The sequence below is a fragment of the Boleophthalmus pectinirostris genome, unplaced genomic scaffold (assembly GCF_026225935.1).
Source record: "Boleophthalmus pectinirostris isolate CB_2022bp ecotype Guang Dong unplaced genomic scaffold, ASM2622593v1 HiC_scaffold_22, whole genome shotgun sequence".
NCBI lineage: Eukaryota > Metazoa > Chordata > Actinopteri > Gobiiformes > Gobiidae > Boleophthalmus > Boleophthalmus pectinirostris.
Genome location: NW_026571190.1, coordinates 22,519,837 through 22,547,730, shown reverse-complemented (window position 1 = coordinate 22,547,730; position 27,894 = coordinate 22,519,837). Strand labels below are relative to the sequence as shown.

The window sequence follows — 27,894 nt, the reverse complement described above, 5'->3', positions numbered from 1 at the left end:
TTCTGGTCTTTTTCCTGCTCTCACCAGCACACACCAGCAGAGAAAACTATCTGGCCTGAGTAGAAAGAAACTGTTCTTTTGGATTTGTTTTGCCATGGCGCTCAGGCCAGTGTGTCTGTGGACTCTTGTGAGGGCTGTGCTGTCGGAGGAGATTCTGCTGAAATGAGCTGGAACATTGCACTACTGTGAAGCTGTGTGAATGTCCTCGTGTGTCAGGGTTTGTGTGTCTGCCTCCTGCCTGCCTTTATTTGATATTATTTGAAAGCATTCTTTCTCATTTGGAATATTGCTAACTGTCCAAGAGGGTGTGAGGAGAAGCCATTTTCTTCTTTTTATAAAGCAAAGCAGCTGAAACAATGGTGCCATGTTTAGCCTCATTAATTACAATGTTTATGTGGAGTGGGACACTGGGCGATTGGGATGGGGAATTGTCTGTCTTTTTTGTGAGTAATTATATGGGAGTGTTTCTGTCAAGTCAGGTGTCTCTGAACCAAGCTGTGCCTTAGTGATAGCACCACGGGTTCTTTCTATTGTGAGCACTCCTTTACAATTCAGTGCACTGTAAAATCTCTCTTCTAATGCAGCCCACTGCCCATGAACAGCTAAATGTTACTTGATTATTATTATTATATTTTTAACAGTGAAACTTACAGATAATTCAGCCTCAGAAGCATTGACGGTGACTGATGATAGGAGCTCATCCAGCGTGCACAATGTTTGCTAACGTCTGCACGCTCAGATGCTCCTCAAAATGAGTTCAGACTTGAATGATCCCAGGGACTGACAGGAAAAATCATTTTCATTACAGCCATCTCATTCATGTTAATTAAGCCAATAACCTGCTGATGATGAACTTGTGGACGCATTCGCTCCAACAGAGACTCCCTGTAGAGACAAGCTTGTTCTGTTGCTTTTGGCTCATTGTTTAGAATACAGTATTAATCCAATGATAATCAGTTTCATGGTAACTGCTTGGACTGGCTATGAAATGTGCAGGATGCTAAAGATGTCTCCTCTCTGTTTCTTTTACTGTTACACGTAATAATCTCTGTCGTTGTCTTGTAAAAGCACATACCGGAACAAGACGCCTCATATTGTCTATAGCTCATCTGTCAGCCTTGTGTAGAGTCTATTTGATTTGAGATTACAGAGTATCTCTTTAGGCTCTCTGTCTTCATTTTGATACTGTAGTTAGACAGCTTCACAACACACTGGCACACACACGCACACACAGGCACACAATATTTGCCTAATTTTCCCTCTCCTCGGAAGACAAATATTCCATTTTCTTTTTCCCCTACTGTTTTCCGTATCTGTTATGTTTCACACATTTTACCAAACTGGTAAGTGGCTTGTTTTTTTAATTTAGCTTTTACAGTAACACAAGGGGAACTTTTCTTTTCTTTTCTTTTTTTTTTTCCATTTTCAAGTGATAAGAGGAACAAGTTGTCTCCGATCTTCTTATGTCAGGTCAAAACTGGCACGCTATGAGACAGCAGTAATGTAGATAGTATCCAGTACAAATGGTAATTTCATTCAATAAGGTTTACAGTATCTGTGTCATAAAATTCTATTTTAATGTTTATTGCTATATTTTTTTCAGCACCATACTGTGTTATTGTGACAGGTCCAGTCTTGAACTCTTAGCACAGATGATTTGATTTGTAAGTAGTGCAATGGGTTTGAGGTGCTACTTTGCATACATGTTAAATTCATACATCAATCTAAGAAGTATTCATATTTTCACAGCACAATTGGTGACTGGTTTACCATAACAAGATAGCATTAACAAGAAATTTACAGTGATGTTCTCTTTCAGGGTTTATCAACACAACTCAACACAAAAAAACAATTTAAATAGAATTTTGATTTGATAAATATATATATATATATTTTTTTTTTATCAAATTGTGTTCAAACTTTAAAATGCTATATTCTACAATGACCATCTGTATTCTGTTACCAAAACTGAGCATAAGGAATTTGAGGAATTCAGAACATCGGGAAGAGGGACTACTGATAAAGAAGATAAAATAAATGATCGGAAAATAAAAGCAGGGAAGCTGAGGTAACATATTCACTTTGTGTTTGGTGTGTTGTTGCCACGGCAATGATGAATGGCTCGCGATCACAGCCCAGGCAGTGTTGTGACACCTCAGACCTTAGATCACATGGCTGTCACACACACGGCGTCGCGGGACAGGAGTTTCCACCCATCCTTCATCGTGTGTGCTTTGTCTCACTGCTCCTCCTCCTCTTCCTCTTAGCTTCTTGGCTCTCAAAGATTCTCAATCTTATTTACACTGCTATTTTTATTTTGTCCCCATTCTTCTCTCTGGGACTGCTCTGGCTGTGTTTGTGTCCCCTGCTTATCTATTTACTGCACAGTTGGGGGTGACTTTAATTAAGAGGCGACCGGCAATTTTCATTTGACTAAGAGGGGAGATCAAAAGTAAGGACTACCAATTACTTCATGCTGCTGAAATTCCTAGAAGTCTGCAATCTGTGGTTTCAAAGTTAGACTGTATTGCATTGTAGGTGTCTGTCTGATTTTGGGAGGGATTAAACACTAACTTGTAACTTGTTTTTGTTTTTTTTTTGCTCTTTTTGTACCGGGTTCTCACATCCTACCTTTGGTTATACTTGTCTCATTAATTAAAACGGTTATAAAATATACTTTCTTTTAGCAATGATTTGTGATTGGTTAATGACAGTTGTTTCTGATTATAAACAGCTTGCTGCAGGACCCGTTTGACCACAGTCAATATTTTATTTGATTTTTAGTATTCATATGTGGAAGGGTTACATTAACAAACAGTAAGTAAGTGCACATGTGTACAAAATTTCAGAGATATTTCACCCTTATCACTCATTACCCCAGCCTGCCCCAAACCCACCTCACCCCAGGACCTATACGCTCTTGACCCTCAGGTATATTAATCAGAAAATACATATGAAAATACATTTATATACATATATCTACACATATGTATATGCTTTGCATACTTCACACACATATGTATGTACGTATGCATACAGGCATACATATGTATGCATATGCATGCTTGTTAGAAGATCCTTCCACAACTGTATGTTTTTAAGTTTGGCTTTATGGATTTGTGAAGCCCATTGCTTTAATAATATCATGTCCATGAAGTCCAAAACCCATCTTTGCAAGTGCACAAGCTCTGGGGTCTTCCACCTGCAGGCAACAAGGTACTTTGTTGCGGTTAAACCAGCTAAGAATATGTGTCTTTCCATAAATGTTAAACATAAATTAGAGGTATCATTCACTAAAAATATTTGTAGTAGGCATGGTATTGTTTGTAATATCTGGGAATGAGTTTTTACAACATTCTCCCAAAAGGATGATAATTTAGTGCATTCCCAAACTAAATGGATAAAAGATCCTACTACATTACAGTCACAGAGTGTGCAGTTGGGTGCGAGAAGAGCTCCTGTTTTGAACAATGTGCAGGACATAAAGTAAGTTTTATGAATAATATTGAAATGAATAGCTTGGTGATTAGGGTTACGAGATGAGAGTTGTATATTTTGCCATACAGTTTCCCAGTTCACTTTGGAGCAGTGTCAGCTTCCAACTGCTTGGCAGCTTGCATAAAGTAAATCACAGTCATCCTTATACCTTCAAACGACAGACGATACCCAGTTTACCAGCTCTATTTGAAATGTTTAGTAGCTTAGTCCTAATTTAAAAGTACAGTAAGTAACTCTGGAAGTGAAACCTGTATGATTCCACTGAAATAAATTAAAGCCATACTTTGGAACATACTTTGACAATAGGCACATTTTAATGCCATATTTTGGAAAATTATAGTCGAAGATCAACATGTCTGTGAAATCAAGCAGAAGAGTCAGGTTTGTGGAGGTGCAAGCCCGCTCACTGTAAGGACATGTGTTTCAACATTTTTCAGTGCAATATCCAAAGTGTAAAAAACATCATTTCGTTTTAGTCTCTTTATTGCTAAAAAGTTGAATTAATTGAAAAATTGTTGCAAATACAAATGTGCAATATAGCTGGGCAATATGGGCAAGTATAATATTACATCTGGGGTCACATGGCCCATCCTCACAGCTGAAGTGAGAACATAGTGCTATTGTTCAGGGCTCATTCTGCCCCTGTGTGAGGCTTTTAGCTCCTGTGTCTGACATGTGCACTCTCTGAAAGGAAGTTGAAAGAGATTGATCCTTTCAGCTTCCTTTCAATGACAACTCCTTCTTTGTAGTACTCTTTATTTTACTTACTCTAGTACTTTTATTACTGTTGTTATAGCCTTAGGTGTATAGTACTTGGGCTTGTTAGAAAGTTGCAATCATCTTGCCAAACTGCACCAAAAATGGACAAAACAAAAACTGTTTATAGTAGTTCTCCATGTCCTTATTCATGACCATTGATTTTGTTCATTTATTTGACCATCTGGCCCTGATCCCCTGTCGGCTTTTAAACTCTAGCCTCTGCTCACTCTCACCCATTCAGAAGTTTTTGAGTGTACAAAATTGAATTCTCAGAAATTCAGTGCATGTCCTCTGTTGTTCCAAACCTCTCCATCAGTGCTTAAGCTCTTTGCCTTGACTGCCAGAGTGTTCATGAACAACAAAAATGTTGACAGCATTTCTTATACAAAAAGCACAAACGGTCTAATGTCACATGCAGTCTAAATATACTCTCCTTTATTAACAAGGCCACAGCTGTAAAATGAAATTATTATGAGAAATATCCAATAGCATAAATGTGCTTTAGAGGTTCTTTATTTGTTTTCTTAAAGTGCATTTGACAAGGTTAGACTACTCATTTCACTAAAACATATAGAGCCTCATTCATTAAGTGTTTGCTCACATGCTGAACAGCTAATAGAGCTCTAATAGTGGAGCAAAACCCCGACACAGTTTCACACAGAGACACTGAAGACGTCACAGCACAGTTTTGCTCCTATGAGTGAATAGATATATGTAAAATGTGATGTTTTTGCTAACATACGCAAAATCTGAGGCAGAGGAAATGCAAATTAAATTGTTTAGCAGGTGCCAGTAGATTTATTACAACTATGAAAGCAAAAACTGCCTCATAATATAGTAAAGGAGAGACAGGTGAATTTTTTTTTTTTTTCAAAGGATAGCTGCCATTTGTGCACCGGTAGAGCATCTGATATTAATTTCAACTGTAAAATGACCACAAAGACAGATAAGATAATAACATGTTGTTTTCAAAGCAGCAGTAATAAAATATAAACTCTTTACACTCGACACTGTGGAACGGACTGCCACAAGTCTTCTACTGTCCTGGAGCGTTCCACAGCACTGTCCATCAAACTGGACTTTCACATCTGTCCCATGTCCTAAAGCACAGACTGCAGGTCCAGTCACTGTGTGCAGAGATGGAGTGAGGTTTAATGTGTAGCTCAGTCCCTGCACCGCTCTGATGCTACAGGCGAGGAGTCAAAGCAAAAAGTTTTACTATTCAAAGTTTTCATGGATCCCCATCAGATGCTTCTTAATCCAAACACCATATGAAAATGTGAATTTGCACTGTACTTCAACAGTTCAACAGCCCATAGGAGCAGAGCATGCAAACGTTGGCGCTCGCTGAATACTCTCCTTTTCATGCAGTTTTGTGGCAGAAATAATGCACACACTTGCCATTCGTAAAGCACGCCCACAAATTGCACATACTATTTGTCAGTTTATACTCAGAGTTTAGCACCTGGAATGATAATTGAAGCCCGTAGTTGACATCATTATAAGATTTTACAAAAAATGTAGCAGTTATAGCATAATTCATTACCTGTTACCTAGCAACCATACAGTAAATAAGGGCCAAACTCAACAAAGAGATGACAACTCCTCTGTTTTTTCTTGTTTTCTTTGAGTGGAAAAAAAACTGTGGTCCTTGAGCGTAAATTGTCCTTGCATTTTGGGTGAGACTTTCTGTGTTGTTTAGAACTCACTGTTACTTCCTGTATTTTTATACTTTTCTTTGCAACTTTTTTTTTCTTTATCACAAATTGCCTCTTGGCTCATGTAAATCTAGGATAAATATTTATGACACATATAAACCCACTAAACCAAGCAATATATGAAATCACTGAACATTTAAACTCATGTACTTTAACCCTCCCTTTTCTAGCTAAGGATCCAGCACCATGGACAGCTCCTATGGACATGGCTGTGCTATATGTCCATGATTCAAAGGGAACATTACACTGAAAGCTCTCTGAAAAAGAAAGCACTTATGCACTTATGGTTATGATAATGTTCAAGTCCCACTAAGTAATCTGGTTATCTGATCCTGTTTTTTCAGTCCCTTTGAATTTTTATCTCATCTTATCATTGCAATATTACTATTAAGGACATTGCCACATTTCCAAAGAATGGCAAACAGTTTTTATTAAAATATGTCTGGCTTATATTTAATATTAAAACTATGGAAAGCCAGATTTACTGTAGCACCATGGACAGCTCCTGGTGCTACTGTTTTATGCTTTAGTAGTTAGCTGTCCATGGTCCTGAAACACAAACTCGGCTCCTAACTATTCTTCCTCCCCTCTGTCCTCCTTCATACTGCTACTGCTACTGCTACTGCTACGGCTGCTACTGCTTCTACTCTTACTTCTTATAAAAAACAGTTTGTCTTTTTTTTTTTTTTTCCCTATTTCAACCAAAATAGCCTCACATTACTGCTAAATACTATGCGTGTTACAGTGTAAAAAAGGGAAAAAAAGAGCATGTACCAGGGGTCGGTGAAAATGGGGGATTTTTAGCACAGTATCTTGATTGCAGCAGACTAGGGATTACTCAAACATGCATAAATCAGTCTAAATACAACTTGGATTGGGTAAATGAGGTGGGCTAACCATTTAAACACGACTTTAATTTTGCATAATATCTCCTCTTTAAAGGGGAATGTCTAAGATCTTTGCATCATCTCCTTCACTGGGTCCCCTCTGTCTCTCTTTCTTGTTGGACTATACCCTCTCCCTTTCTCCATTCCATGTCCGAGGCCGGGGGGTGGAAGGGGCTGATGTATGAGTGCTCCATAGACGGACCTGGACATGAGCAACGACTGCACATACATCACAGATCTCTCTCAGACACTCCCAGTCTTTGGTCAGGGCCATGAAAGGCAGTCGTGAATATGGCTGCTGCGGGCTGACAACACACAACTCAATTAGGATGGGAGTCAGAGAGCGTGAGTGATGGCGAGAGAGGGGCCCGCAGCAAACAGGGGATAGGGGAGATGTGGAGGATTTCTAAGAGACATGAGAGGGAATTCCAGGTGATGAAGAAGCATTGTCCTGTGAGTGTGTGGCGTATTTTAAAGGTTTTCTGGTAGAGGGTCTGCCATCTGACTGTCTCCATGGAGATTTTATGGCTTTGCTTAGCATGGTCTATAGTATGGCATTAAACTTATCTTATCTATCTCTATCATGAGGGATCTGTATATTTTTGGCACTGTAAAGGACTTTGTTATTATTTTTTATTATATTATTATTTTTTATTAGTAGTAATGGTAGTAGCAGTAGCAGTAGTAGTAGTAGGAGTAGGAGTAGTGGTCGTAGTAGTAAGAGTAGTAGTCATGGCAGTAAGAGTAGTAGTAGTAGTATCTCCATTTAAATAAGCTGTTAAAGCAGGCAAAGTTACAGGTCAGATTAGTAGAGAGGCAAGCTCACTCACTGTAAGAATGCATATTTACTTTTGGGCTATAAAAATGTGCTTGAATTAATGCAGCATAAATGCATTTAATGCCATACTGTGGAACATCCCAGGCAAAACAACAACATTTCCATGAAGACAACCAAGTGGCATAGCCCCCACAAGAAAATTTGTTTCATTAGTTCACTATTGCTTTTGTGCTTTCCAGATCTTACAAAGTATCTTAAAAATCCAGTATCACTTTTGCACATTGTATAATTTCTGTCTTTTCTGTTAATATCTTGAATTCTGTGGTACCAAACTCTAAAACCAGTACCATTAGAAATTCGACAAGCAAATTCTTCTTCTAAAATCTCACAGAAAAGCGTTTCATTTCTCAGATACTTTTAACACAGTGTGAGATGATGACTGCACAGTGCTTTGTGGAAGGAGTTGGTACAGTAATGAGGTTTAGTTTTGAGTATTTCCTCTTTTGTGTTCGACAAATGACATTAAACACTCTATCCTGCAATGTAGTATTTAGCTAAATATACAGAATTTCAGGCAGGTCAGAGGAGTCAGCTCAAAGTCATGGAAGGACCCCCAGCATCTGTGTGGGGAGCTGATATGTGTTGGTGTTGGTGATGATGGAGGAGGTGGACTCACTGAGCACAGCTATAACGCCTGTGTGCTCATTCTGTCACCACCAGAGATTTACACACACCAAACGCACAGCCACACACACACACACACAAGTGCACACAACATGAGGACAGCAAAGAGCCCTTTCAGCAGGCGTCCATCACACCACGCTCAAAGTGTGTGTGCCCTTGGAATACATCTGTGCTGCCCTCACCATGTGGCACCTGACGTGGGTTTTATGCCGCCTGCCTCCAATGTCTCTATTTTAACCAAAGTATCCTATTTTAAGCATTTGAATAAACGCAATGTCTTCTAAAAGCAAAGGTTCATGTTTTAGGTTTATTTAAGAGAGTCTTTTGTAACACGTGGAGGGCTTCTTACCTGTATGTGTCCTGCTGTGCTTGGAATGTTCCATGTTATGGCATTAAACTTAGGCCCCATCCATACTAATACGTATTTAAGTCATTGTTTTTGTTGTGGATGCAGTGTTTGTTTACACTAATCCCAAGGAAAACGGCTCCAGAGACGGAACGATCTGGTGCCGCCAACTCCCATGAATTCATCTTAGTACGGATCTGATCTGGCACTGTGTGGACGCCTGAAAACATTGACACGCTAAGTACGCGAAGTAATTCACCGCCAAAATGTTAAGAGGCTAGAGTATATGTCCATTCATATATACGGTGTATGCGTATGACCTGCAGATGTATAATCTCTGAAAAGTTTAACATGAACTATCTCCAGCGTGATAGAAACACAGAACAGACTCACCATTAGCAAAACACCCGTCTGTCACAGAAAAAACACATAATATCCACTGAGTCGTGTCCTTTAGTCCGACAACAGCTGAACCGCATCAGTGCACAATGAGCGAGCTGTTTTTTGAGCTCTTAGTTTATGCAAATTAGCCATGTGGTTTTAAGTTTTGTTTCTGTAAAACATAAACAAATATGTGCAAAGCTGTGTGGATAGACAAGGCTTGTGGACACAGAAACAACGTGTCTGGACGCAAATCGTTTCCAATACGGTGATACACTTATACAGTGATATGATAATTCGTTTCAGAGTAAACGTAGCCTTAATTACTTCCATGGACTCATTTAGCGGCACCAGACTCTGGGTATGTCCAGACTTTTTTCACTTGGTCTAAAATTTTACAGCTTGGGGTATACTTGGCTAATTATACATTATTATAGCTATATATGTCTGTTTTATCTTTTTCTTACAATTTGATGAAATATTAAAATGAAGATTGCCAGAGCCCTAAGATACTGCCTTGGGCTTTATCTTATCTAGTGGTACCTAGAAACGGCCAAGTTACAGATCAACTGAAAGCAAATGACATACATTTCATACCATATTGTGAAATATTCCAGTCAAAAGAGGTCACATTTCTATGGAGATGAGCAGAAGACATACCCTCCACCAGAAAGGTTACATAGTGCATCTTTAAATATCTTAGTAATACTTTTTGACATGTCCTGTTGCCTTTGTGACCTCAAGCTGCCTCTATGTTGTCCAATCTTGTCTCTATTTGTTGTTGTGTCTGGAGTCTTTCCCAAATGCAACACGAGGCAATTGTGTAGTAGATATCAAACACTAAGTAAACAATAGCCACAGGTCAGCAAGAAAAGCACATCACTCTTTATCCTCAAGATACTAAAGCAAGTGAAGAAAAAAAAAAAACAGGATCACAGCACAGCTTCCTCCCAGCAGTATTTGTCTCTTCAGGAAGAGGAAAACCCGGAGCTGGAGCCTGATGTTGTTGGCGCCGCTTAACAGTAGAGGGTGTTTGATTGACAGATACTGACTCAGCAGGATGCAGAGCCAGGGAAGGGGGAGCGCCAGAGAAGGGAGCTAAAACAAATCACAAACATCAAATGAACAAGAAGAAGGCTGGGAAAAGGAATTAAAAGTTTAGAGGCATAAGTGATCGTAAAGGCTCAAAGAGAAAATGGTATTCGCTTAACAGGCCTTTTCCAAAGTAACAGCTCTCTCTGGACTGCAGATATTTGAAAATGCATGATTACATATATTTCCTGGAGACTGATCCTAATCTTAACCATAGTCGCTACCTGCTGAAACTTTAATTTAGGATTTAACTTTAATATATTTGAATGCATATCTGAAGACACCCTGATCTAAAAAGAATCGATTTACACTACCAGTTGAAAGTATGGACACACTTTTTCAATTGTTTCTTCTTTATATACATTTAAACTCAAAATAACTCAAACAATAATAATGATAATAATTAAAAATATCCATAAAAAATATTCATCCTTCGTTTGAACCTTTGTTTGCACTTTTGGCATTTCTGACAGGGCACAGCTGTGAAGTGAAATCCATTTCAGGAGACTTCATCATGAAGCTCAGTGACAGAAGCCCAAGGGTTTGCAGCACTGTCAACAGAGCAAAGGGTGGCTATGTCGAGAATTTGATTTTATATATATATATATATATATATAAATAAATAAATACATATATTTATTTATTTATATATTTATATATATTTTTTTCTTTGCTACATAATTCTATATATCTTGATTCATATATTTGATGTCTTCCATCCAAATATAAAATGTAGAAAGTAGTAGACATAAAGAAAACATACATTAAATGAAAAGGTGTGTCCAAACTTTTGATTGGTAGTGTATGTTATGGGGATAACATATTTGTCCCCATAAAAAACCTCAGACCAAAGTTCTTTCTATTGCAGTTCTTGGTCTTTACTAGCCAGGCTGGAGCCACCTCACGCCTCTGCTCAATTTCATTTCTCTTCAGTGACTGGTCAGGAATCGGAATACACTTATAGATAATACAAGTTGTAGACTGCACACTGGCCAATCAGCGAAGAGCTGTGATGCCATGACCTCAAACTCAAGCGCCTGTCTGGGTCCATTTTGTGGTACAGCACAAGAAAAACAAAGAGGTCGAGATGGATGTAGACAAAGCCATACATTCTGTGTTGGCTATGATGCCCGAGAATGAGGATTTAAAGCCAGAACAAAGAGAATGTTTGGTGAATTTTATCAAGGGGAAAGATGTTATTGCCCGTCTTCCTACAGGATTTTGTGCATTACATATGTCACAACCAAATAGCAGCGACTGGTTAAATTAAAAAAAGTACCCGCCTACTGTCGAGCAAACGAATCCTAATGCTGCGAGGTCAGATTTCCACAAAGTGAAACCAGCTGATGAATCAATACTAGGTCTTTACAACCAATAAACAATATCATTTTATTTTATTTATTTTTACATATAATGATAAGCCAAAACTCTAAAAACACTGAGGACACTTTGAAATAGGAAAATGGGTATAAGGATTTGGGCAAAGAATTTTATACATTTATTTCTTTTTTTTCTCAAAATTTAAAAATTGTAGTCTTTAAATATTTGTGTATCACACTATGTTATATTTGACTTTCTATTGGACAACTCATAACATTCATGCCTGCTGGGTGTACCATTAAATGCTCTATTGTGTTGGTGTCATGCTGGTTAAATGATAACAGATCCTTGCCTGTTTTGCCTGGAGTCCATCTACATTGTTTGTTTGTCCAGATGCCGTTCTTATGGGAACACTGTAAATACAATACAATACAAATCTGAACCATCATTGGGCACTTGGGTATTTTTGAAATGTCAATTTATGTTCATATTAATTTTTCATTCAATTACTTGACAAAAGCCGATAGTATTGTTGATATAATTATGAGCTTGTCCTCTGCTCCGGGGCATTTAGTGTCTGTTCAGGTTGTGGACCACTGAGGCACCCTCTCATGCCAATCAAAGCCCACTGCAAGGTATTTGCCCCTCCCATACTTGTTTTCCACTGATTATGCTCTCTCCTCTGTGGTTTCTTTTCTTTTTTTCTCTCTCCATTTCCATCACTGACTAATTAGTCTCATGGGCCTAAAAAAGCAAAAGACATCATTGGACATAGATAAATCTAGACAGAGACAAATGAGAACAACTTTTCACTGTGGAGTCCCTATATATAGACGTAATACATACGAATAAGCCCATTTAGCTTTCCCCAACAAACAGTGCCACTGCATGTACAAGGGCACACACTGACATGGGGGAGGGACATGCCAGAAAAACCACAGTAAGACATGTTGGCTGTTAAACATCCCATAATGCAGTTTGGTGCCAGTGCTGCGAGGCGGTGGGCTTTGTGGTCAGGATAAATGAGCGCACACACAGAGATCATGAGGGTGGGGGCTGGTTATAAGGAGGACAACAGGGGAGAGCTTTTTATAGTTTAACCTGTCAAGGACACCCCCGAGATTCTGACATTGTTTGGGACACTGAAAAATCCAAGTTTATATAACTAGTAGTGTTTTTGTTACTGCTGGCATCTGTTGGTCTCTCTATTTCACAGTGTGATACAAAATGTGTTTTATTTAAAGCTTCAAAGCTGTTTTTGTTCAATCAAACCCATAATCATGAACAAAAGTGAGAAAACAGAAACAGAGGCAGGGCTTTTTGTATTGTTTTCTTGTATGACAAACATCTTCATAGAACTTGTTGATTTTTAAATAATAATTGCAACCTTATGATTATTTTGCCCTTGTCTGTGTAATAAACGTTGTTCTTTTATTATGGTAAAAAGTGACAAATATACTTGTAAAAAAGGAACAGCTTTTATTTTTCCAAAAATCTAATTAAAAAAAGTGTAACTAACCATACAGAACCAAGACTAAATTCAACATCATCTCAGGTCATTCAGCTTCTAACGTGCTCTCATTTCTGCTACCTATACTGTGTTTACCCTGGCATTCCTGATATTGTTACAAATATTCAAATGGTGACTCTTCGTTATGCGATCTTTTCATTCTTCAAACTTTCTGTTCTATAGCTCCTGTGAAATGCCTGAGCCGTATACCGTACGGGAGTTTCTTTTCAAGTCTTCCCTTTTACGTGGACCTGAAGCACATTCCCGTAAATCTGCCAGCACGCTGGTCGGCTGGCTGCACTTCGGCCTTGTTTTGGTGTGTGTTTGTGTGTGTTCATGTGTGTGTTCTTGTGTGTGTGTTCATGTGTGTGCACTCAAGTGTGTGCGCATTGTTTATGTTCACTATGGCCCCTGTGTGCCTGCCGGCCCATGGAGCTGAGGCGTGATTTTGTGATTTTCAGCCCATGCGTGTTCTTGGTTTTTTTTTTTGTGTGTCTATACATGTGTGTGCGAGTGGGTGTGCATGTGGGCAGGTGTGTTTGTGGTGAGAGAGAAAGGATCTATCTAGTGACTGAACACCTGAATGGCCACAGTGACAGAGAGGAATGGCAGCCTGTCCGTACCAACAAACCTAGGGCCGGCACAGAGCACACACAGTTCTGTTAGCTTAGTGTTATAGTCTGGTCACTACAAAGCAAATGCTAACACACTGAGGTTTGTATTGTTTGTAAATATTCAACAGTCAGAGGTGCTGTGCTGTTGTCTGTCACACGCATGGCTTCACCCGGGACAATAGAACAGGGAGAGTGCACAAAAATGTACACTATAACAAACAACTACATTGTACATTGTCCACTGCATTGCTCTAAAGCAGAGGTTCCCATTGTGCGGGCCGGGCCTCCAAAGACTGGTCAAAAATTATGCATAAAAAGAAAATTTAATTAAAAACATAAGATATTAGTTTAAATGTATTGTTTTCTATTAGTATTAAGCCTACAGGCATAATTATATATTGTTTAATGTGTAAATCTAGGGAAAAAAACAAACAAAAAAAACAACAAAACAAAACAGTACATATTCAATTAAATGTAGTGTAAATTATTCTTTCGGGGCCCATGTGATCATCGTGTTGATGGGGGTCCGTGGCATAGAACATGGCTGGAGGAATATTGCATTATATCAAACTGCCAGACCATTATTTAGCCAACAGTAACCACATTACTCCACTACAATAACAATACTATAATTTATAATCAAAATCTTCAACATTATAATCATCATTTGTCACTATTTTGTATGACTCTAGACTTCTATAAATTGGGTTTTTATTATGCAAGTATCACTACAACAGGTGTGATTGGTTTATCAAAGATTTGTTTTTGTTTATATAGATAAAATGTATGTTAAAGCAAACAGCAATTACCCATTATTTAGGTTTTTTTTTGGTATTTTTTTCTAATAAATTTATATTTTGTAATCATAATCAAGAAAAAAACAAAACAAATGGTCAATTCCTGAAATTACCAAGAGCGCTGCAGAACTGCATTGCAGAGACACAAACTCCTAAAAAGAACAACTCCGGCAGGAGTAGTAAACAAACTTTGAGGTTACAAGCTCCACCAGCCCCAACGCCAGAGGAGGAGCCACCAAAATCTACAACATCTGAGCCAGAAGATTTCAACAAATATTTGGTATGAGACCCCAAAACGCCTAAACATATCTAATCTCAGATGGCAGCTACTGTTGATTCAGGTGTCAATTCAGCAATGAATTATAGTTTATTTGGGTGATCAATGGGGCTTTCTTGCTCCAACTAGTGCTTCACAAAGCTGTCTCAACCCACTTCCTATTACAATTTTATATATATATATATATATATTATATATATATATATATATATATATATATATATATATATATATATATATGATTTCTTGATATCAGCCACTTCAGTTATGTTTCGGTGGTACGCCCCCGTGTAGGGGTTTGTCCTGCCATGATGGTCTCTCCAGCACCTCTACCTGGACCCCACTGTCTGAGACATTCTCTGAGCACCTCATCTGTCGGGGCCTTGTCCTTGATGTACTCAAGGAGCTTGGATGTTTCATCCTGGACAGTGGTTCCCACACTCACTAGTCCTCGGCCCCCTTCCTTCCCCTTCCTTCCGGCCTGCGTACAGTCTCAGGGTGCTGGATTTGGGATGGAACCCTCCATGCATGGTCAGAAGCTTTCGTGTCTTAACATCTGTGGCCTGTATCTCCTCCTTTGGCCAGCTTACGATTCCTGCAGGGTGTCTGATCACTGGCAGGGCGTAGCTGTTGATTGCCTGCGCCTTGTTCTTGCCATTGAGCTGGCTTCTTAGGACTTGCCTCACTCTTTGCAGGTATTTGGCCATAGCTGCTTTCCTTGTTGCCTCTTCGAGGTTGCCATTTGCTTGTGGGATACCAAGGTACTTGTAACTGTCCTCATCTGCTATTGTTCCCTCTGAGAGTGAGACCCCCTCTGTGTGGACTACCTTCCCTCTCTTTGTCACCATCCTGCTACATTTCTCAAGCCCGAATGACATCCCAATGTCTGTACTGTAGATCCTTGTGGTGTGGATCAGTGAGTCGATGTCTCGCTCGCTCTTACAGCTTGATGTCATCCATGTAGAGGAGGTGACTGATGGTGGCCCCATTTCTGAGTCGGTATCCATAGCCAGTGTGGTCGATTATTTGGCTGAGAGGGTTCAGGCCTATGCAGAACAGTAGTGGGGACGGTGAGTCTCCTTGGTATATGCCACATTTGATGGACACTTGTGCAAGTGGCTTCCCATTGGCTTCAAGGGTGGTTTTCCACAACCAGTTTGCAATGAAGGCCCTTAGAGTCCTGTTGATATTGTACAGCTCCAAGCACTCAGTGATCCATGTGTGTGGCATTGAGTCATAGGCTTTCTTGTAATCAATCCATACAGTGCACAGGTTGGTCTTACGGGTTCTAAAGTTGCGGGCAACTGTTCGGTCAACCAGGAGTTGGTGCTTGGCTCCCCTGGTGTTTTTGCCTATGCCCTTCTGTGCTGCGCTCATGCATTGATCCATGTGCCCACTTATCTTAGCCACAATGATGCCTGACATGAGCTTCCATGTTGTGGAGAGACAGGTTATTGGCCGAGAGTTGGATGGGACTGCACCCTTTGAGGGATTCTTCATGATCAGGATCATACGCCCTTGGGTTAACCATTCAGGGTTTGTCCCATCCCTTAGCAGCTGGTTCATTTGTGCTGCCAGGCGCTCGTGGAGGGCAGTGAGCTTCTTTAGCCAGTACGCATGGATCATGTCAGGGCCCGTTGCGGTCCAGTTTTTCATACCTGAGACTCTTTCCTGGATGTCTCTCTCTCTCTCTGTCTCACTGTCTGTCTCTCTCTCTCTCTGTATATATATATATGTGTGTGTGTATGTATGTAATTTTGGGAGTCATATCAACACAAGGTACATGATTATATACCATTTGAGAGGGATGCAGTTGAACTATAATAATGTAAACCATTTCAAGACAAACATACAGTGACAATAGATTCTGTGGCTGAATTGAATACAGCGTGAGGCCTCTAAGACCAGTATTTGATCAACTACTGTGGTTTTATAAGTTTCTGTTTCTCTTTCTTTTATCTCTGAGGTGAAACTTAGGAGTTTCACATTTTGGGAATCATTGCTCTATGGCGTCTTGCTTTCATGGAAATAAATAAACAAAAATAATCACTCAATGTTATTTTTGTTAGCAACCTCCATGCAAAACCAAAGACACAATCATTTGATCTGTAAAGCATTTTGAAGTCTTCTGTTTTTTTTGTTTTTTTGTCATTATATGATTGACAGGTGGTGTAAAGTGCATTGCTCAATATGGCTTAATATGAACCAGGTTTGACAAAGAGCAATGAGAGATAATGATACCAAATGAAAGGGAAAAAACTAAAGTACTATTTGGAGGATTAAGCTGCTGCCCAGCACAAGAACTGTGAGTTACTGTAAATGAGAGCACATCAGAAGTACAAATTATAGGTCATTAGCAATAAATGGAAGGAGGAGGCTGGGACAGGAAGAAGTAGGAATCATTTTCTTATAGAAATATGCCAAGATTTGAAGTGTAAGACAGAGGATCAATACAGTTTCCAGATGATGACTTGTTAAACTATTATGATTTTGTAAGTGTTGTCCAGCAGTTTCAGGTGAATTAATATTTCTTGTTTTAAAGATAGACTAGTTACCATTCAAAAGACTGATTTGGATTTTTTAATTGCTATCATGGCAGAGAATCATTACCTTTGCTTGAAACCCATGTGTAGCTAGAATTATAATAGAATTCATCACAAAGAAAAGGCTTTATTGTCATTATCACTGAACAAACATTCACAAAATAGGAAGTCACTTTGGAAATATAATGCAACATAAAACAATGAATAACAGCAGTGAAATATAAAAGATAATCAAATAAAAGCATGCATTGAATGAGGTATTTAATGCAGACCAGTAGTGAAAAACCAGCAGGGTAAAAGCAGGTTGGTTGTCTACATTTGATTTCAACTAAAATCACTCTTATAATTTGATGAAAACATGCTGTCCCTCCCTATTTGGCCAATGGATGTTAAATGTGATCTATTCTAAAAACAAATACTAAGTTGTAAGCCTGTCACTGCAGTATTAAAGCCCCCGATAGGCAGCACCCTGGAGAGAAAATGTCAAGGCCATGTGAAGAGGAGCCATATTGAAAGAAGCAGCACTATTGATTAAGTATAAGCAGATGAGAGGGGTGCGGGCTGACAGATACATCGCTCGCCTTTAGCACTTCACATATAGCAGCAGCACTGACTACATGAATACTAATTACAGTTTCATACTGATAGCAGCAGGAGGAGAAAATCTTAAGCCGTGTGATTTTTCGGGCTTATCATTACACGCTTGTGCATCCAGCGTCCAATCCAGTGTGGTGTACCTGTCAGCCCTCACGTGCATTATCAGGGCTCACACATGCACAGCTGTTAGCGCTCGCAGTCTTAATCACACTGTCCGTCAACATGAATCTGCTCTGATGTATAGATTGTCCTCCTAGAGCCACATGTGTGCAGAGCAGAGGACAGGCATCATCAAATCCCTGCCATTGTTCCTTATGTTGGATGTCTGTATGTCTATAGCCTCTCATTTTGACTGGGAATGTGAAATGCTGTGTTTATTAAATTCAGATCACATCACATCAGATCAGCAAAATCAGTGGTTATCTATTCATGCATTTCATCGTATCTGTCATATACATTTTGAGGACTTTTTCAATTGAAAATATATGTTTTTATTTTATATTGCTAATCGCTATGGTAATTGTCCTAATTTTCATTCTGAAACCCATGCAAATTCTAGATTTTGACTGTATCATAATTTCAGATTGAGAGGAGGAGCCAAATATGGCACCTATCTTTATATGTGTGGGCTTGTCAAAGCCCTCTCAATGCCATATTCGCTCAAGGCAAGGTGGGTGAGATATGTTACCTAAAAACACAACAACAGAACTTGGTCAAAGAGGCTTCCTTTAATCCCCTGTGTTGTTCTATATAAACAGTATATTTAACTCTTACATATAGCACATATACAAGACCGCTTTGGAATAATGGATTTTCATATTTGATTTGAAATGAAATTACCATTATTTCTTCAGTGCTTTCATGTTGAATTATGGTTTCTTGTTTTTAGTTTTGTTGCTTGTTAAGGTAAATGATGCAAAGTCTAAAGGGCCTGTGTGTATGACATTGATTTTTGTCCTTGTTTGTTTTTCAAAAGAGTTCACTTGAGCACACACAGCGTGAAAGGTAGATACATGTAGAACATGAAAGTGTTTCTGATCGCAATGTAGAAATAGTCTACAATAACAATACCCAAATAGATGTCAGAACCTGGCTTTATAAACTGATGACTACAGAGTACAAAAATGATTTGTGATACGTGGCTTTGCTTGTCATATTGATTAACATAGGGCCTCATTTATCAAGCATTAGCTCATGTACTAAACAGCTAACCAGCTAAAACTGGAGCAAAAACCTGAGAGTGAATGAATACCCAAAAGGACATTTTTTTGCCAATATGTGCAAAGTCTGAGGTGGGAGAAAATTGTTTAGCGGGTGCTACCAGATTTATTAGCACATATTATGCAAAACTGCATAATATAGTATGCTGAAGAGACAGACACAAACCTTTTGTATGGGATAGCTACTGCAATTTGTACACCTATAGGGCATTTGATATTGATTTTAAATACTGTAAAATGATCCACAAGGTCAGATAGGATGATAAAATGTTGTTTTCACAGCAGCAAAAATATATAAAATATAAACTCTCTATATTTTGGCCCAGACCACCACAAGTCTTCCACTGACCTGGAGCGTTCCACAGCTCTCTCTGTCAAACTGGACTTTCACGTCTGTCCCATGTCCTAAAGCGGAGACTGCCAGTCCAGTCACTGCGTACAGAGATGAAGTTAGGTGTGATGTGTATCCCTGTCCCTGCACCGCTCCCATGCCACAGGGGAGAGCATTTTTGTGCATGTAGTACTACAGTCCACACTCCAGAGCAAAAAGGATAACTCTGGTTAAGCTGCTGTTATAGGTTTTCCCTGCCAGATGTTTGTTAATCCAAATAATATGCAAAAATGTCCGTACATTTGGGCAATTCCCAATATGGGCAAATGATAATAACACAAACCTTTGCATTTGCTGAATACTGTCACTTACATGTCAGTTTGGCTGCAGAAATAATATCCGCAATTCCCATTGGTAAATCACGTGCAACATGCCCACATGGTATTTTTCAGTTTATACTTGCTGTTTAGCACCTAGAATGATAACTGAGGCCCATAAAGCGCCTGTGAAAAAAATACTAAAACTCTAAAAAACACATTGCTTGTAAGGCTGGTTTCTGGGCTGAGTAACCATGGCAATGTACAGGGCTTTTTTATGACTGCCGGGATGCTATTATGTTAATATAGTGAGGTCAGGGTGCACAAAGCCCCGCAGGCTGCAGAGGTGCACCATTGGATTGATTGATGATTCTGCTGTCACTTTTATCTGTGAAATACATTAGATATTCGACAAGAGGGAAAGGACTGCCAGTCTTATGCTCGGATACATTACTGTCCCCATCTTTTATAAATATATCTTTTTAGGGAAAGTATTAATATTGCACTTTATTGTTTTTTTTTATTTTTATTTTTTTACAAATTTTGTTGCAAGTGTCCATGACTAATTGGACAGAAGCTGTGAGTGAGTGTTTTTAATTAAAATACAAATGGCACTAACACTAATTAACAATAGCTCCTTACTATTTTTCCAGTAATTACAAATCTCGGTCAACTCTTGTACGCAGACTTTTCCTTAGACCCCAAACTATAATTATCTTGCTGTTTAGACTAGGTATCTATAACTGAGCACCATTGAGGGACCATTCTCTGGGTTGGTTCTCAATAAATAACACACATGACCCAGAAAACCAAGTAATTTTGGGTTGAGGGGGGGATGGAAGAGGATGTTATGGAAGGCTGCTGTATAATCTGTCCTTTCTGTGAATTCCATTATCTGAATGTATTAACTTCAGTGGCACATGATTAGCAGCTCGTGCCAACGTCTTGCCATTGATTCATGCTCAGTGGGTCTGTGCCGCCTGAGCAGATGCAGCAGCAGATGCAGAGTTTTCCATCTCTGTGAAAAAGACTAAATGTTGCTCTCACGTTTGCCACTTCACAAACAGTAGGCTAGGCAAGGCGAGGCAACTTTTTTTGTATATCACAATTTGTACACAAAGTCATTCAAAGTGCTTGACAGAATAAGAAAGACATTCAAATCACAATCAAAACAAATAGAAATATAACATGTCTGAGCCACAGGAAGCCAGTGCAGAGACCTTAAGACTTGAGCTGCAGCATTCTGTCTTACAGCTCATTTGGAGAGGCCAGTGAGCAGGCCATTACAGTAGTAACCTACTGGAGATAAATTCATGAATAAGTCTGTCCAAGTCCGGATTAGACAATATACCTTTTGATTTTTGCTATGTTTTTAGATGGTATAAAGCTACAGATGCTGTTGATGTGGTTGTTAAAGTTCAAGTCTGAGTCCATTATTACCCCTAGATTTCTAGCCTGATTTGAAGGCTTTAGAGAGAGAGACTGGTGGCGACTGCTGACTTTCTCTTTGTTTCTGTGGGCCAATGACTATGACTTCTGCCTTGTTTGAGTTTAGCTGGAGAAAGCTGTTTTGTATCCACACACTGATCTGTTGGATGTAGTGGCAGAGTGAGTCCACTGGTCCATATTCAGCTGTTGTTAGCGAGACATGCATTTGAGTTGTGTCTGTATAGTTGTAGTAGGACACATTATTGCTGCGTATTAGCTGGCCCTTGACTATGCTTCCAAAGGAGGAGATTTATAAAGCAAGTGTGGTGAGACTATGAAGGCCAGTCGGCACCAGTTAGACAGCAGTATGCCTCAATTTAAATAGTGGTATGCCAATGGTATGCCAAGAGAACATCATAGTGTAAATATAGCTTTTGTGAGTCAATGTTAAACTGAGAGATGAACGTGGAGGATAAATTACTTTCACTTAAATTCTCTTGCATAACAGAAACAAGACTGAGACTTTGCTTGCATCAGTGTTCAGGCAGATGTCATTTGTCACTTTAATAAGAGCAGTCTCGAGGCTGTGGTGGGGTCTGGGAAACATAAAAAGAGTTGTTTATTTGGAGAAAGTTAGTAAGCTGTTGGTAAACAGTTTTTTAAAGGTGCATCTTGGGAGACGCTTGGTGAGCGCATTTTTCAAAGCGCTTGGGAATGTTCCAGATTGAAGTGACATGTTAACTACGCAAGCAAGGAGTGATAGCAAACTGTTCAGCACAGACTGGACAGAGTGGGGAAACATTAGTGCAGCACGTGACTCAGTCCGGTGACTGATCAGTTGGACAGCTTTGTCAGTTACAGGTGCAAAGTGAGTTAGCTCTGTATCCAAGTGTCTGCAGGGTTCTTATTTGTGTTGTGGAGTTGATGGCACTTTTAATGCCCTGAACCTTTGAAAGATGAGGGGTTTAAGTAAGATTTCTCTCCACTTGATGCATTTCACATAACATCACAATATTAAGAAATCATTGAAGAAACATAAGAGAGAGAGAGCACAGTGCAGAAGTAGTTCAGTTCCATCAGGCCAAAGTACAGGTCATATCTGTGGAGAAGCGAGAGACCTCACAGTAGGATTGCATGATTGTCAAGCTTTTATCTACTTAGAGACAGAGCAGGTTTGCAAAAATGAACGAAAAAAGTCAGGAGGGGTGAATACATTGATCTCTATTGTTATGCAGAAAATTTACATAACTGGTTATTATTTTGGTTGGAATACTTTTTTGTTTTGTCACTTTAAATGATCGGGTTGAAGTAGCAGGGAATTTTCCAATCTTTCCTTTTCATGTTTTACACAAGGAACATGTCAGACTGGCGAGACTTTGACTAGATAATATGTGGCATTAAAAATACAAAGGACAAGTTAAAATATTTATGAATACTGCCTTGGTAAGAAAGAGATAAGAGTGCACGACTGATTCCTTGAATGGGAAAATGTACATCCTCTATAGGTCACTTCCTATCCTTGAGAAGCACTCATAAAAGTTGCATTGTGGGTTTTTCATTGTTTCACATCTATCTATAATAGAATAAGACCTTGGACTGCAAGTTACTGAACCCTGCAGACTCTCTTATCACAGGTAAATGTTAGGTTGCAATCTTCCCATCCAAAAATCTAATAAACTCCCAGACTCTCTGAATTTTGGCTTTTTGCACACCAAGCAACTTTTGTTTTCAAATTTTGCTTTGTTGGCGGGCAGCTCAAGAAAAAATAAAAAAGTAAAAAGATACAGAAAAAAACCTCAACAATCAGTGAGCCGTTAAGGTCATGCAGCCTCAGCAAATAAAGCCATAATGTGAGCGAGAGTGAAGGGCCGATAAAGAGGAAACAGGGTGCACGAGGCAGATAGGGAGTGAATTAGGGAGTGAAGAAAGAAGTGCAGAAAAGGGAGGTAGATAGAAAGGGAGTGATAGCCGGAGATAGTGGGCGAAGATGGACAGATAGAGTAGTGCCTTTTGGCTAGTGTGCGTATCTGCTGCCACCAATGACTCTGAGCTCGCACAAACATGGAGTCCACCGGTGCTGCTTATCTGGCCCCTTTCTGTCTCTGTCACTTGCATCTGTCACCATGACGATGCACACTCCAGTGCTCAACCACATCTGCTTTTATCACTGTTTGGTCAGTACCTCTCGGCACTCTCCTGCAGCTTCACCTTCATTCTAACTCCTCTTTATCGTTCACTTAATCTTGTTTTCTATTTCTCTGTAAGGCTGCTGGGCAAAATTATCTTTTTTTTATCATGGGTAGTGGTAGAGTAGCTAACACTTTTGGAACTCAGGGTGTGATTTGAATAATTGTGCATGAAGTTTTTCAAGTTTTCTCCTGGTACTTTTGCACCGTGAATTTTAATCTTCTCAAAATAATCAGTTGATTTGACTTTGTTTCTCTTTGTGTCAGAACTGCAAAGGGACCACAACCTTTAACACCTTTATAGTTGGGTGAAGTTGAGGCTCTTCTTGTTAATGTATCAGAATCTAGTTACACAGTTTCCAGCAGAAAACATTAAAAACTTATTAAAACATAGAAGCGATTTTTATACTGTGGCTTTGCGAAGGTAGTACTTTAGTAAGTGTCAAGTGATCAGTCAAGGACCCTTGATGTCGCTTGTGGAGAAACTGGAACAAAGTTGTATTATACATTTGAGAGTAGAATCTACTGTTTAGAATTAACTGCTCTTGAAGCCCACATGGAGGTGGACCTAGTTAAGGTGGCACCAGCATCTGAACACTGAATGCTTTTGGGCATGTCCTAGCCTAAGCCACTGTGGGCAAGTTACTTCAAAATGTGTTATGTATTACTTGTTACTGTCATTCATTACATTACAAGATTACTGCATTTAAAATGTAATGCTATTGCATTACTTTTAAGTTACTCTCACCAAAATAACTAAGATGCCAAACTTTTGACACTGAACCATGACTAAACCAGGACTGAACTGAGGACTGAACCAGGAGGACTTAACCAGGCCTAAATTAGGTCTAAACCAGAATTAAACCAGAATTAAACCAGGATTAAACCAGGATTAAACCAGGACTAAATCAGGTCTAAACCATGACTAAACTAGGACTAAACCAGGACTAAACCAAGTCCAAACCAGGACTAAACCAGAACTAAACCAAGACAAACTGGACGCACACAATGGCATTTCACTGCTGCTGATATTGCTGGGATTTTAGCGAATTTGTATGAGGAAAATTGAAAAACCCACCACTTTAATCCAGGTGCATTTTAATACTCACTACTGACATTTGTACTGAGTAAAATATTACTTTTTTTTTTTTTTCTCCTGTAATGCCTTACATTACTGCGTTACAGCAAAAAGCAGAGCATTACAGTAATTTGTTACTTTTATAATGTGTTACTTCCAACACTGGCCTACGCAGAGGTTCATTTGTTTCCACCAATAGTTATTATTTTGCTTTGAACTCAAATACATCGGATCCATCCTCAAAAAAGTACTTTACTGAAATAAAGTACTATGTTTTTTGTTGTTTGTTTTTTTTACTGAATTTGAATAGAAATGTATTTGAATCTAATGTATATTCTTCTCTTTTCCCCAGATGACACAGGAGCAGTACATCCTGGCAGCACAGCCCAACCCCCTTCACCAGCGGGGGGCGTCAGTGTGCGGGACACAGGTGTACCCTACAGTGGGCATCTACGGCTGGAGGAAAAGGTGCTTATACTTCTTCATCCTGCTCCTCCTCGTCACCATGATCGTCAACCTGGCCCTGACCATCTGGATCCTCAAAGTCATGAACTTCACTCCGGTAAGACAGCCATGTTGGAGAGTGTGTCCACGGGCGGGTTGTAAAAGTGTCAGTCTAAAATACTGCTCAGTGTTTATGTGGGGTTTTATGTGAGAAAGATGTGAGATGTGCTTTTAGAGGCTCCCAGTAATGCAATGCAACACGGGAGCCATAATTAAAAACACAGCGGTTGAGGCGAGTGCGTGGGTGTGTGTAAACAGGGCACAATTTGAATTAATTTTGTTCCTAGGGTGTGAAGATTTACCCAGAATTCCTCTTTTTTTTTAAATATTTACTGCCGTATGTGATAGAGCCATGTCTCTTTGATTCTACTTTAAGGATTTGGACAACATCATGGTGGAAGATTTTGTAATTTGTGACTGATGTTTCTCGAAAAATATGTTTTCAGGAAGTCAACTGTACTATTTAGTCTAAAAATGTTGTTTTGGTTGCTTTAAAATAATCTAAGACTTACGGAAGAAATTTTGAAACATGCACCTCCTATCATGATCTAAAACTGTCTGAAATATTGACAGCTGAATGTCCTTTTTCTAATACCTAAGCTTGAGCCTTTTTAGTCTTATAAAGAATACAGGCTTGTCGGGTGTGATGACATTTCTCTGAAGATGAAACACGTGCATGTGTACTCAGATAGCTACCACTTGCAGAGTTCCAAGTTGAGTCAGAAATTGCTATTTTGACTCTGTTGAGTTTTGAAGCTCAGATTGTCCCTTTCCATCTTTCGTTTAGAAGAGAAATATTGCAAGTAATTGGTTTTCTCATTTGAAGTTTCTTTGGGATGCTGCATTGCTGTTACTTTTGGAGATTTTGACTGCCTTCCCATTTTCTATTCTGACTGATTACCACCACTGCTTTACTAAGCCCTTTTTAGAAGAGTGTTTTGCAAAAGGCAGTCTTAGAGAATAGTAGATAAATACAGTGACTGTGAAGTGACTGAAGGAATGAACCACCTGAGAATAGGTATTTTCAATGGAAATTCCAGTGGTGTGACTGTTGCTAAAAGGCATGTTATGTTATTTTAAACTAGATATATAGTTGACTCACACTGATGTATTTACTCCAACTGCTATGGCAAAGCAAAAACAGTAGTGTATTTATGCCTTTATGTGTCAAGTTTGTAGATATTCATAGTTCATGTATATTTAAATGGACATAGCTAACCCACTAGCTGCCACGTTCCTAATAGGAAGTGAACATAGCGGCACTTCCAGCTCCATTGACTCCAATTGACTTTACATTGAAAATTGTTAACCAAATCTTCACTCAGTGGTGGCAAGCAAATTTCATAACCACAGCAGGGCAGGCAGACAGAGATATGACTGCCGTTTTGTGCCATTGGCCTCTCACTCACATTCAAAATTTGCAAGAGAGATGAAGCATATTGCTCAATGGCTCAACAGTAGCATATTGGTAAGTTGATATTATACTGTTAAAGAGCTCAGATTCTGCTATTTTCTGAACTATCCTGTAATGTTGTTCCTTGTTACAAACATACCTGGAGTTGTGTTTTGTTTCATTCTCATATCTTTAATGCACACATCCTGCATATGTAGGCTGAGTTCTTCTCTCTCACTCTTCACTCTGTTCCACCTTGTGATGTCATGTGGTAATACATGAAGTTCTTGACTGTCTTTTTAAACTCCATACACTTTCTATAGAATAAAGTGGAAGATTTCAGCCTTGGAATTGTCAATCTCTACTGAACAAAAGGTAAAAAGTAGCTGTTGACTTGAAAACTACCAGTCCATGACATCACAAGGTGGAACAGAGCATTTTGCGCTTTGGAGATGTAGACAGAAGGTTACTCAAACATGCGTGACTGAAACAAAACACAACTCCAGGTATGTTTTTGATGAGGTCATTATAACATGGCTTGAAGGTCACAAGAGTCAATTTTGCATAATATAGGAGCTTTAAAATTTCAGTGATAAAATGACCACTAAGAATATTAGAGATTACTTCTAATCCTAAAATGATCTACTTCCATCTTTTGTAGTAGTTGTTGACTAATGAATACAGTTTTTGATCATGATAGAAACTGCACATAAAGGGAGAAGCAGCGATGGAACCTATTTTGAAAGCTGACACCTCTCTCCTCTTTACGACACATCTCTTTCTGAGCATATCACTCTCAGGTTACTGCTCCCATATACTTCCTCCTATACCCCGCCTCAGGCCCAAGGACGGTGGCTGTGATCATATATATGCACATGAGGATAGTTTGACCCTCACAAACCTCCTGTAAAGCAGCCCCACGTCAGGCCTTATGTTTCAATAAAAGACGAGCAGAGAGAAGAGTGGCAGAGAAGAGACGGCTAAAGACAGTGCCTGAGGGGACCGGCAACATCAGGTTTAAAAGAGCTCCATGCATTTCACAGGCACCGGACACTATGTGCTAAACAGATCAGAGCTAAAAGGGAGAATTCTTGTAACCAGAAAAGGAAGGCAGCTGGAGAAGTGAAGAGTTATTTGTTGGTTTCCTAAATCTGTTATGAATAATATGAATAAAAATGCGTATATTTTGGGGAATGGAATGATTCTCAGTCTTACTTTAGGAATTCAAATTAGACATCGGGCCTCTAAATTAAATATAGTGGGAGACTTTAATTTATTTTCTAAGAATTAAAAATACAACAAAAATACAAATGAGTGTATTATTTTAGAAAATTGTATGCTTCTTTAGAAAAATTGTTGGGAGAAGGGCAGCTTTGTCAAAATATTGTTTCATATTTTTGACTTCAGGCTAGCTATCATTAATTTGTTAATATTTTACACAATACTCCTGTTCAAATTTAGATGTAAACAAGCATAAGAGTTTGTGGTGCCCTGGTAAAACAATAGAATACAATAAATCAAGATAATGAGTCATCATTTTGGCAATGTGACCACTGTAAAATAAAATGCATCTATTTTGTAAACCTTTTTTGCTCCATGATTAGGAAGGTATTTTAAGATGGAAATGAAGAGTGAA

At 39.0% G+C, this 27,894-nt stretch overlaps 1 protein-coding gene across 3 annotated transcripts in view; it reads left to right on the top strand.

Moving 5' to 3' along the window:
- The window catches only part of LOC110166247 (zeta-sarcoglycan), a 209,428-nt gene that overhangs the window by 47,800 nt on the left and 133,734 nt on the right, over positions 1 to 27,894 (top strand). For all 3 annotated transcript variants that reach the window (XM_020931474.2, XM_055158707.1, XM_055158708.1), the window contains one exon: positions 24,714 to 24,923. In XM_020931474.2, coding sequence (XP_020787133.1) covers positions 24,714 to 24,923 — 210 coding nt within the window. The remainder of the gene's footprint in view (positions 1 to 24,713; positions 24,924 to 27,894) is intronic.